Source organism: Pseudopipra pipra, chromosome 2 (genome assembly GCF_036250125.1).
Source record: "Pseudopipra pipra isolate bDixPip1 chromosome 2, bDixPip1.hap1, whole genome shotgun sequence".
NCBI lineage: Eukaryota > Metazoa > Chordata > Aves > Passeriformes > Pipridae > Pseudopipra > Pseudopipra pipra.
Genome location: NC_087550.1, coordinates 88,271,054 through 88,283,493, shown reverse-complemented (window position 1 = coordinate 88,283,493; position 12,440 = coordinate 88,271,054). Strand labels below are relative to the sequence as shown.

Sequence of the window (12,440 nt, the reverse complement as noted above, 5' to 3'; positions counted from 1 at the left end):
TGACAGGACAAGGGGGAATGGCTTCAGACTGAAAAGAGAGTGGGTTTAGATTAGATATAAGGAAGAAATTCTTTGTTATGAGGGTGACAAGAGAGTGGAACAGGTTACTCAGGGAAGCTTGAATGCTCCATCTCTGGAATTGTGCGAGGCCAGATTGGATGAGGCTTGGAGCAACCTGGTCTAGTGGAAGGTCTCCCTGCCCATGGTAGGGGAGCTGGAACTAGATGATCTTTAAAGTCCCTTCCAGTCCAAACCATTCTGTGATTCTGTTGTATTTTTTAGTTACGACATAAAAGTAACATTAAAAAAAATAAAAGGGCTTCACTGTGGTCTGTCAGGTTTGTGCTCTTCAGTGTTGATTTCGTTTTTATCTCCACCTGGAAAACAGAGATGAGGATACAAAAGGAATACTTTGTCATATCTCCAGTATCTGTTTCTTGGCAGCCAAAATCTCCACTTAATTTCTGGAGATTTTAAATATAATTTTGGATTCTGAAGAAAAAGAAACAGTCATTCCAGGTGTGAGATGATTAACAGCGGTGAATTTTACACTTGTGAATATACTTTTGAAGAGTATATTGTTAGAGCAGTACAACATTAAAAGTGATAGTAATGTTTTGTTTCTAGTAACAGTGTTGTTACTAGATCTTCATCCATCTTAGGCATTTTTGCTAGCAGTTTTAGTGTTAGACAATAGTAAGGTGTTGAATATAGGATTACATATTAATACTGAGTGGCATATGTTTGGATATCTGTGTATCCTGTAGGTATGGACCGGTAGATTTTTATCATGTGATAAAGTTATTTTTCCTGAAAGTAAAAATAAATTAGAATTATGTCTCAATTTCTCTCATTGGGCAAAACTTCACAGAGGGAAGAAAATGTGCACGTTTTATCTGTAGCAGGGCTGGAAGAGGTGCTCTTAATAGTGTTGAACTAGACTGGATTTTTTTTTTAATGTTCCTCTGTTATGATGCTCTGGGTCAACAACGTGGATCCCAGTCTCAATTGCAGCCCTGGGTTTTCTCAGTATTTCAATATATATTTAAAATTCAGTCAGGTTGCATGCAAAGCACTCATACATTTTTTGAATGTCCAGTGTGAGTGCCTATAAGTTAATAACTGCACCCACAATCAGCCTTTCCTTGGTTCCTTCCAGTTGCCCAGTGTTAGCCCTCAGAAGACCTGACTCAAACGCTACAGTGCTGATTTTGCAGATATGATATGTATATATTCATTCATTTGGTGGATGTAATATATCTGCCCCTGAAAATATAGCTCCCCGTTTTGGACGTGGAATTTCTAGGCAGATAATTAAAGCAATCTCACACCTTCCAGCCTGCACCTGCCACTGTGCAAGCAGCCGCCCCAGCTCAGCCCCCCCGATCGTATTCATGTTTGGTCGGTAGTGTTTCATGGCTAATACAAATCATAAACAGGCTGTAAAAGCTGAAGCATCAATGAATCCTAGCTTTAAAATTGCTGGAAGGTAAAGTTTTAAAACTGATACTGCAAAGTGAAAAATGAAATTTAACCAGGCATTTTGGTGAAGGAAAAATAATTTATTGGATGTAAGATGAAAAGCTGTGAGAGTAAACATCAATCTCATCTTAGACACATGTCATTGATTGATGTTTGCTCTGTGCTGCTGCCTGGAGGTAAACTCTTTGAAATAGCAAAATAGGTACTTTATCTGTCTGTGGATTGGAGCACAGTTTGTTAAGTTACTGCTTTTTTGAGACCCTGCTACATCTTTATGTTCAATCAAAGTGAAAACAGTAAATCAGAGTAATTGCTTTATCCCATGGCATTCCTGTTTGTAAATGGGAAAAAATACTGTAAAAATCATCAAATTAACTTCTGCTGTTTAAGCTAGATAAAAAGTCTAAAAAGTCTAGTTGAAACTTAGGAAGGTATTTCATTGATTATGGCACTTGACAAAGGCAGCCCCTTTGTCATAATTTAAATAATAGTTCAAATATGATTAGGAAAAACATTTAATGCTCAAAAATGTAAGGTTGCCGTCTCTCAAAGCTCCCCTACCCCATTATCAATAAATTTCCAAACAGGTATCAGTTATACTTAGCTGGAAACGGAACCGGTACCAAGAAATTGGCCAGCAAAAACCCTGGACATGAACAGTGAAAGCGAAAACAGGCATTAAATGTTTTAACACTTTCATGTTAAGCACAGCAATTCAGCAAGCAATGTAACCCTGTTGTAATTAAATCATCAGAGTTAAGACTATTTTCTAAAAATGCCGGGGACTGTTGCCTTTACAGGGTTTCAGGCTGGTTAGTTGTTTCGAGTTTTAAAATATGGCAGAGATACAGGAATGATAGTATATTTAAATTCAGAATCCACTTTCCATTCTGAATTGAGTTTTGAAATCACTGTCCTGAATCAGGGCTGGACTGCTTTTTTATTGTGTTGTGTAAGTTTTTCCTTTGACTTTCTCTATTTAGCTACTTTGGCTAAATGTAGTAATTCAGAGGAGAATTAGACTATTAAATATTTAAGAAAATGTCCTCACTTCAGCCTGAAATTTAGTATATTGACTTGTGTGCCAGATTAAAATTTGTGGAAAAATGTTCAGAATAATAGTGGACCGTTTTAAAATTTATTTTCTTGAAATATTGCCTGTTTTCCATGGCTTTGAAGCAGTTCCAACTTTGTTCATAATTCAAAAATGACTGTGTGCTAAAGTTTAATTTCAAAGATGTATGTGTCCTTGCAGAAAACTTGTTCACAGGTCTGGTTTGTTCTTGAAGTGCACATATCTTTTAGTCACTTATGGTATGAGTTGTGTTTCTGGGATGGATTTTTGTTTGTTTGTTTGGAACAAAGTCAGCACTGTACGCTCCCAGGGGATATTCAGGGACTGCACCTGGCAGGTTGGGGATGATGTTGTTCCCATGACACTGGGAGTGAGTGTTGTAGTCTCATGGCATTTTGATGGAGCCTTTAAATGTGATTACAGAAGAAGGGTCAGTTTAGGAACAAATGGGGAGGTTGATAAAATCTGGTAAAGAGGCTCAGCCCTGGGAGCTATGTCTTTGCTAGCAAAGACCTGCCAGGAGCCCGCAGGAACTGTGGGTTTGCCAGTTTAAGAAATAGTTGAATGGTGAAGCATCAACTCTGCTTTTGTAATTAATATGTCTAGACTTCAGGTTCTGAAAGTTTTATTCTAAGTGCCATGGGTAGGTGCTGGGGTGAAGGACATCAGTCTCCTGGGTAAACATTAACTGCAAATAAACAAGCTACACCAGCTAAATTTATATCACAATATTGGGGGGGGGGGGGTAGAAGGAAGGTGAGTGTGTATGTGGGTATAGCAAAACCCTCACAATTCAGAAATAATGAACTAAATCTTTGGACTGGAAAATTATATTGGAAGGTCTGGAAAGGCAAAGGCGAGATTTCATGTTGCTGTAAATGATAAGTTCAGAAACTGCAGCCAGGTCTGCATATACATGTGGTAACACCATCCTCTGTCATGCTGGTAGGGCTGCCTGGGTCACAGCCCCCCACAGCCAGAAAATAAACTGATGCCAGGCAAGGGGAGTACCAGCAATCTCACTTTCAATTTACCTACCCATGTCTTTCACAGCCTCAAAGATGCCAGCTGTTATAAGGATAGTGATCTTGTAACAAAATAACACTACCCTTCCTGAATCTCTCCTTAGTGATGCAGCAATTTTGTGGTTTCTGAAAAGGTCAGGCAGCATCGTTAATACACACCATACGCCTGCAAAGGCTTGTAATTCCTCAGTGAAGGTGCAGTGCTTTCATTTGTGGGAAAGGACGTCTTCCTCTGAATGCAAATTTGGGCATTCCCTAAAACAGAAGGACAGTAGGATACATTGGTGCACTGTCTCCACCCAGTTCATTATGGAGATCAGACCTTTTTATTTGAGCTGCTCCAAGAAGTGATGTCTGAGGGAGGTAAATAGAGTCAGAAATAGTGTACTTTAAAAAAAAAATATAAAGGAAAGAAAGAAAAGGATATTTTTCAACATTTAAAACTTTAGGCTTTTTATATGATTACTTTCAGCCTAGCCTGAGGCAACATAACTCTTTGGACTTTGTAGGAGATTAAATCCAGCTGCAGGTTTTTCAGGTAAAATTATTGCTCTGCTCCTAGGCTGTCCCCTGAGCCATCTCTATTTCTAATTAAGGACTAAAGGAAATGGTTCCTTCTGATGTCAGGAGTAGCGTGAAGAAGGCTGTGAGTATTTCTGTGGGGAAACTTGTGTCACTACCACTCTCCCATCAGGCACCAGCATGCCTAGGCTCTTCTCTTCAGGCTGTTCACCTTGCACACAGCCAAAGAGTGGGTAGTCATCAAGGTGATCTTCCAAAAGGCATCACAACAGATCAAAACACTGAACATACGTACTCTGAGAAGTTTGGAAATCCATTGGAATTCTGATTTATCAAATATCTGAGAGTGAAATTACTCAAAGTATCCTGGAAAAATCAGAGAAGGTACGACAGCTGTGACCATGTGGTGGTGATGGTGTGCTGAAAGTGCTTTGAGACTGAGACATTGGTATTTAGACCCAATTAATTGGTAAATCCAGTGTGTGCCTTGGCAGATCTTAGGGTTGAGATAAATCAAAAAAAAGCAGTGTGCCAAATCTGAGATAGTTTAATTTCTATCATACAACCTTTATTCATATATAACTTTTGCAAGTATTTGACTTGTTTCCTGTGCTTTGGTTTGTGTCCTCTAAGCATGAATTTGAAACAGATGCAGCATTTTAAAACTAATGGTATACCATATAAAAACTATTTAAATTCACCCTTTTGGAATTTGACCTGTATGAAACAAATATAAATGACAGTGACTTCTGAGAGATGAGTATTTGCATGTTCTTTAGTTTCCAAGTCTTACAAAACTGCTTCAACATTTTGGCCCATACTAGCAAAATTCTTCATCAGTAAGCTGATGTATAAGCATGGATATTACACATATATATGTAGATATCACTCACATATGTACATATCCCCCAATGAAGAAAAAATCATGAGATTTTCACGAGCTTGTTCTTCATGTCTGAGCTGTGGAAATGACATGCTGTAAACGATTAACAAGTAGATGTACCTTTGGGATTGTTTTAAATTGCAAATTAAAAAAAATAGAGAAGAAAACTATTAAAAAGAACTGTTTTCCATTAACTGAAGTGTTTGCAATAAAGACAATTATAGCAGTTGGCAGTATTCTCCTTGAACCAAAACAAATAAATACATTTGGTGACATACGTTCAAGGAAATGTGATTGCTACAATGTTCATGCAAATAAGGAACAGCCTCACAAATGCTAGACATTTTGCCATCTGGTATTACCAAAGGAACACAACTCTCAACTTGTAGCTCTTTCTAACTTACTGCTTATAGATGGCATGTTAGGCATTGTCACACAGTTCTGCCATTTGCATAATCATTCTGAATTATTGCAGGTTGTGCATTGCATTGCCAGCAGTGAGCTCATTTGAGAAGGGGGTTCAGAGACCTGGTGACTTGTACGTCTTCATCAAGTATGTCTCCATCCAATAAAGGGATAAAAATGTCCTTCCATTTCAGGAGTATAACACCAGTGCATTTTTAAATTTGTATGAGACCTAGTGAAGAATGCTGCACTTGCTTACTTCTTAGAAATTGGGTAGAGATCAGTATTATAATTAATCTCAGGGAAACTGCCGATTCTCTATTTTATTGCAAGCTAAAGTCCAAATGCAAAGCATCTCAAAGAGCGAAGAGATTCCAGATGGGGTCATGTAGCTGAGGATGAAGTTATAACCCGATCCCTGCAACTCCAGAAAAACCCAACCTAACAACAGCTATTCATTGTGGCAGAAAGTCTGCTTTAGACACAGAGGCGGTTGCTAACTGACTTAGCTGATGGGAGTGTACTCAGTGGCATGATGTAGTAACTGAAGACCTTTGCTCCCATAGCAGTCAATGACAACTGCTCTGCCTCTGGCTTTGGCAGCATGTGTCGCAGATGATCTCGTGCACAGAGACCCAATGGGGAGGCCTTCGCTATCCCCTTCTTCCTGGAGGAAGGCATTTTCCAAAATTCTACCCCTACAATTGCTGCCTCATACACTGCTTTCCAAGGAGAGCATGTTGGCCCGAATAACATGTATTGCTCATGAAAAATATGGTATTAAACCCAAAAAACCCTCAACCACCTGTAAGTGGAATAAACAGATATGTATTTGGATGCTGTCTCCAACCTGCTATCCTGAAACCCTGTGCTTTATAGTAAGCCCCTGTGTCTGAGAGCCCTGCTCGGAGCCTGGAATCTGCCCTCAGACCCATCAGAAGGGTACTGTGCAGTCCAGTTTGAGTTAGCAGCATTAACAAGCAAACACAAGATTTTGTGTTCCTTTGGTGACTGCTGAGGCATTGTTTTTAAACGCTAATAGTGCCTAACATATCCTATGTATTTTCAGCTCCCTCAAGTCTTGAATTAGAATCAGATCACTGTTGGCCTTTTGGCTGCCTTGCCTTAGGCATACTAGGTAGCATCACGTGGGTAGCCAATGCAACATATGTTTTACTAACTGGGAAGTTGGTTAGTAAGACGATGTTTTTCTTATTAACACGTTGTGCACTTACATGACATTAATACATATTCCTACTTTACAGATTTACAGTGCCAGAAGAAAAGCATTAGCTGAGCTAAGCAAAACAGGCAATCAGCATACTTGGCACATTGTCCTGAAATAACACATAAACTTTCTTAGACACGTTGGTTTTCTCTGTGAGGAGAATAAAACATAACAGACTGAAATGTGTAAACCTGTGTGGCTTCTCTGGTTTATGTTGTCATGCATTAAACTAGAAATCTGGAGGGGGGGGGAGGTGAAAGAAAAAAATTATTCTGAATGTCTGTATTGGAGCCAAAGTAGTTAATTTCTAAAAATTAATTCTTTTGTGTAATGCAGTGATTTTATTCTCTCTCCAGCTACACTCTACCAGCCATACATGCACTGTCATGCCAGTATTCATTTATTCATGTTCTGAAGTTGTGGTAGTGTCAAATCCATCAGAGAGAGGAATTGTTTTAGTAGTAGTTTCACGACTTGGCTGATTAACAGAGATCAGAAGAAGCAACCTAACTGTGGAAACCACTACAGCATATAGTTTTAACAGCTCTTTAGGGAGCTAGTTAATGAAAGAATCACTACAGAAACACATCCATGTGAAAAAAAGGAGCATGCAAAACTCAGAGGATATGTCATAAGTGGAAATATGTTCATAATTTCTATTTACTCATAGCTGTAATTACCCTCTGCCTTAAGAGTACTTTCAGTCTTTGTCAAAGTTGCTTAGATATTTCCTTTATCACATTTCAAGCAGAGAAGTTCTGCATAGACTAGATCCTGCCCTGTGATTTCTTTTTTATATTTCTATAAGAATTTAATTATCTATTCTCTGCAAAGAAAGCACTAGCATTCCCAGAGACCTGAGCCTCCCCAGCCTACTTGAACTGGCATTCATCCGATTCATGTTGGTGCTTATTTGTGCCATCTGTCTGCAAAAGTTTTTAACTTTTAAGTGCACACTGGTTTATATGTTGCCGTCTAATTTTTAACTCTTAAAAAACTATTTCTCCTTTTTTTTGTTGCAGTGTCTATGAGCCAGATAGAAATGTGCTGCGAAGGAAAGAATGGGAAAGGAGAAATCAGGAGGCCCAGCAGGAGGATGGCACATTTAATACGAGCTATTCCCTCTTCAGTGAACCATACAAGGTAGATGCTTCCCAGCTGTGTGACTCTTTTTTAATTTATTTATTCCACAGTTCAAAAATGCTGTCTGCAGAAGGCATTGTCCAGGTGTCAGTACCCTCCCCACCAAATTCCCAGAGAATATGCATGATTCATTGAGAATCAGATTTTATGTATGTGTATATATATATATATATGCATATGTATAGAGCTTCTTATAGTATTCAGCAGCAAGAGTAAAATAAACTAGAACTATCCTAACAATATTTGAGATGGAATTAAAGCTAGGAGGTGAAGGTGACGGTGCCCTGTTTCTGCAGCACTCAGAAGAAAACAATTGTGTAAGAATAGTGGGTGAAGGTCAAGCAGTACAGTAAGCATTATGCCGTGGCAGGGTTAATGTAGTGAAATATGTTGCTGTTCGCTTCTTTTTTTTTCTATAAGCATTACCAAGAAAATTTATCTACTATACGTGTTTTGCCCTCACCAAAGGCAGAAGTAGCTTAGGAGTCTCAGCTCCCTGCTTTGCTTCTCGTGGTAACATTAGTTTGATCAGGCACAACCGTCTTTTCTCACTCCGTGTTAGAAGGCTCAAGCAGGATCTTCTGCACTTTACAGAAGGCTGAAAACAGAGCCCTCGTGAACAGGACCAGAGAGCAGTATCCCACAGAGGCTGCTTATCTTCCCCAGTGAAACCAATGACTTTGACAGCATGCATCAAAGCATCATCATGTATTGTCTGGTGTGCCTTTCCAGTAGTGTCGAAGTTACTGTTACAACCACCACACTGTGAAGTCTTTCCCTCCATGCAGCATCACTTGTCCTTGATGCTTTGGGTGCTTTAGTTCCTCTTTCCATGAGACGTATTTGGGACCTGGCACTTGGCTTCTGCACTTGACTTCCATGCTTCCATTTTTCTTCTCGTGCTTCAGGGTCAGCTTTTAGCTTGCTCTTCTTCCAGATTGTTTTTTGTATTTAGTCCCTAGTAAAAAAGAAAAATCTGCCACTTTCAAACCATGTCCCTTGATGGAACACAGCTCTATCTGCCTTGAAGCTGACATTCAGCTGCCCAAATTTCAGATTCATTACAAAGACATTTAGAAACCATGGCAAATGTCTTGAACTCCTCAAGGATCCACTTGAAAAAGTCTACTGTGAGACCAGTCAAGGGCTAATCCATGGAAGAGAGCCTGAAAAACATAAGTCAGCTGTGATTTCTTGAGGGCTCTGTTTCAGTGAAGACCTAATGATTTTCCACTTGGTAGGTCCAGTTGAATAGACCACTCACAAAAAGGACTGGGCCTTTTGCTGGGTCCTCACTACTGTTTTGTCTGTGGTGCCTCAGGTTGGTAATACTGAAGCTCAAATTACTTATAAAAGTGGTACAGTTGGAATATTTTGTGCACTTTGATTATTACCTCTGGGCTAGTGTAATGACTATCATGACACAGGCGTGATATGTCAGGGACACACCAAGAGTTTCTGAGTTACGATGTCTGAAGGCACCTCTATGCAACCACAGTTTAATTCTGTCAACTCTAATAGGAATGATTGAAAAATCATTACCAACTCTAGAAGCAGAGAGGATACTGAGTGGATATCCTACAGGGTGATCAGAATAATGGCTCCATCCTTGCTTCTTATCTTTAAACACTATGTCCCTCTTTTGGACAATCATGTAAAGAAGGTGCTGCAGAAATACATCCTACAGCTAACTTTGTCCAGGAAACATGGCGAAAGGCAAAGCCCAGGACAGCAGTATAACTCACAGCTCTGTTGGTGTGACAGCCACAGTTGCTTGGGGCGACCAGTCATTCTGGTAATATTAGACATCAAAACTTCATCAGTTTTGTAATGTATACACTGGCAGTGGACCATTGGGCTGTCTGAAATCATCCAAGCATTTGTGAACTTTCAGTATGGGGGACAGAGCTGTGGCTTGGGCATTTTGATCTTATTGTGGAGAGAGGCTAACTGCTAAAGAGGAAACCTTTCTGCAAAAGCAAAACTGAAACCCATTCTTAGTGCATTTAAAGATGTTCAGCTTTTGAGTGTTTCCAAAGGAGAATGAAATTATAGCAGACATTCACTGCAAGCTCTGATCAAATTCAGTATTCCTCTGCACAGCTTGAGAAACATGAGTTAAAGCCAAAGGATATGCCATTCAGAAGGCCATATCTGAAAATCAAAAGCAGACTGGAAATCTCTTAAATCTTATGTCCTCTCTCACCTTGACATGTATCACTACTACTGTAACATCGAATTTTCTCAAAAATCCTGACTCTTTGGGTTGCCCCTTATCCTGTTCAAAGTATCCATAGCAACCCTTTATGAAGGATTACAGGAAATCCAGTATCATTTACTTAAAATCTCTTTTAGAGGGGGATGTGAAAAATAGAAAATTAGTTCTGGATATTTTCTGGACAGAATATCTTGCCCCATTAACCATGTAAGTATTTTTAATGAGGAAAAAAATTCTGATGGCCTTCTGGGCAGCCATCAGGTTTATTTTTAGAAGTTCTGGATGTTGCCATCTTCAAATGCATGGATTCATCTTGCGTTGCAGAAGAATATCAGAGCACTCTAAGTTAGACATGTTTGGACAAAATGCTTTTCCTAGTTACTCATTTTGTGACCATGTTTTCCTTATGTGAATGCTTAAATAAGGCCACCAATGTTTCAGAGCAAATAGTGGGACAAACTAAAGCTCGTAGCAGGTTACCTCAGATCCCATCATGTTCCCAAGAGGATTTAGGTGAATTCTTCTTTGTGAGATCAGCTCCAAACAAAATCTCACCTCACATTATCCCCAGTGTGTTCTGAAGGAATAAACAACACAGACCAGTTGTCAGCACATGCTGTGATACCAGTTTGCTGCAATTATTCTTGTGGTTATCTGTGATCTCTCAATACAAGATGTCTATGTGTGACCTTCACATCACATCCATATAAAAGGCAACCTGATGACTTTTCTGAGCTAGTGATAGTCTAGAGATAATCTGCAATGAGGCTTTTATTTCCTTCCCATCCAAATAGCAGCCATTAGAAAAAAATAAACCTTCTTTTAGGGAAATTGGATTTTTCAGGGACAAAACTTGCACACAAATTCTTTTATGCTCATGGAGCTAGTGGCATCGGGGTGGAGAACTGCCCTCATGAGCTATGCATGCTGTAGGAGACTTGTGGATGCCAGGGGCCCCATCCCATTTGGTGGTCCTTGTTGCCATGCTCTGGCAGGGAAACAAACCTCATACACACACTGACTGAATCAGACTGAGTGCAGGCCCAAGGACAGATCTCTCTCCATAGAGGGAAGCTGGAAAAATATTTCTCTACAAGGAATCTGCACAGGGTGGAGAATCCACAGGAAACATAGAAGAGACCCACTGGGAAAAAGGAAAATTCCCTATGTCTTCTGGAAAACAATTCTGCTGGCCAAGGAGATGCCCAAATGTAGAAGTTATTTTATGGACTCCAGGAGACATGTGAGTGTATCTCCAACCTTCTTTCTTTTCAGATGTATATGATGCTTCCTACTTTTGAAGCCTCATTAATAGTTTCCTCTTCTTTAGGATATTGATGTGATTCCTGTGAAGTGAAGGAACACCCCTTTTTAAATCACTTGCTGTCTGTGAATTAATGCTTCATAGTTCTCTCCATAGCAGGTTGTTGTCTTTATGATAGTAACAGCTGTATGTGCAGAGGGAAGATCAGGCTGTAGTGGTTGAGCCATCTTATTCCCAGTTTGAAAAGCAAAGTTTTGGATGCAACACTTTTGAGTTTTTCCCTTCCCACTCTCCTTCAATATATATTTTCGATATATATTCAGGTCTATTAGCACAGTAACAAATATATATCAGAAAGCTAGATGGGATATATTTTACATAGTTACAAGGTAGTGTCCTTGAAATTTGAAGGCAAAAGTTTCAAGCAAAACAGGACTGCTTCTACTGTTTGACTTAAGAATGCTTCCACTGTAGTCCTCTGAAAATTTGCATTTGGCAATCACAACACTCATTTACGGGGCGTTTTTGCTTGGGTTTAGCTTTCCTACTAGGAAACCCTAAAAAAGCATTGTTCCAAACTGGGTGTTACCCTTACATACCTTCCCTTACATATTCCAGTTTTCTAGAGTAACTGATGTGGTCACGACATCTTTCATATTTTTTAACATAACTTTAGGGGGATCTTCTCCAGTCCCTTTTTCTCCCTTTTTTCTCCTTCTTTCTGTTTTCCTCTAAAACAGAGAGTCTCAAGATGAAAGCTTGGCCTTCTGAAACCACTAGGAGTTTTCCCATTCAGACTCTATGTCTAGAAGAGAGAAAGGAGAATTGCACTACCTCATTACTGTCTTCCTCTGAAAATGTAAAGTAAAGGACATCACACGCCTGAATCTTGGCAGGGTTCAGAAAAATCCCTACTGCATAAATGCTAATGATACACTCTTTTGCTTACAGTGGCTTTTTAAAGCAGGATTCTTCAATCTTTTCCAGTATGTTTTATTTGCTTGTTTTATTTCTTTGTGAAGCTTCTGCCTTTTCAGTCAGGAAGTAAATGGGTTATTTTTAAGACAATAATTAATCTTAAAGGGTAGGAAGAGTGTCTGTGTTCCCTCTGCTACTCACAGCAAACACTGAGCAATGTGAAAAACTTGGTGGGCGTTCTGTTTACTTCTTCTTTAAAAGAAGAGAGTGCCCTGGA

At 39.4% G+C, this 12,440-nt stretch overlaps 1 protein-coding gene across 4 annotated transcripts in view; it reads left to right on the top strand.

The window, feature by feature from the left end:
- Positions 1-12,440, top strand: part of AFF3 (ALF transcription elongation factor 3) — a 339,352-nt gene that overhangs the window by 42,817 nt on the left and 284,095 nt on the right. For all 4 annotated transcript variants that reach the window (XM_064646295.1, XM_064646294.1, XM_064646293.1 and 1 more), the window contains exon 2: positions 7,643-7,763. In XM_064646295.1, coding sequence (XP_064502365.1) covers positions 7,643-7,763 — 121 coding nt within the window. The remainder of the gene's footprint in view (positions 1-7,642; positions 7,764-12,440) is intronic.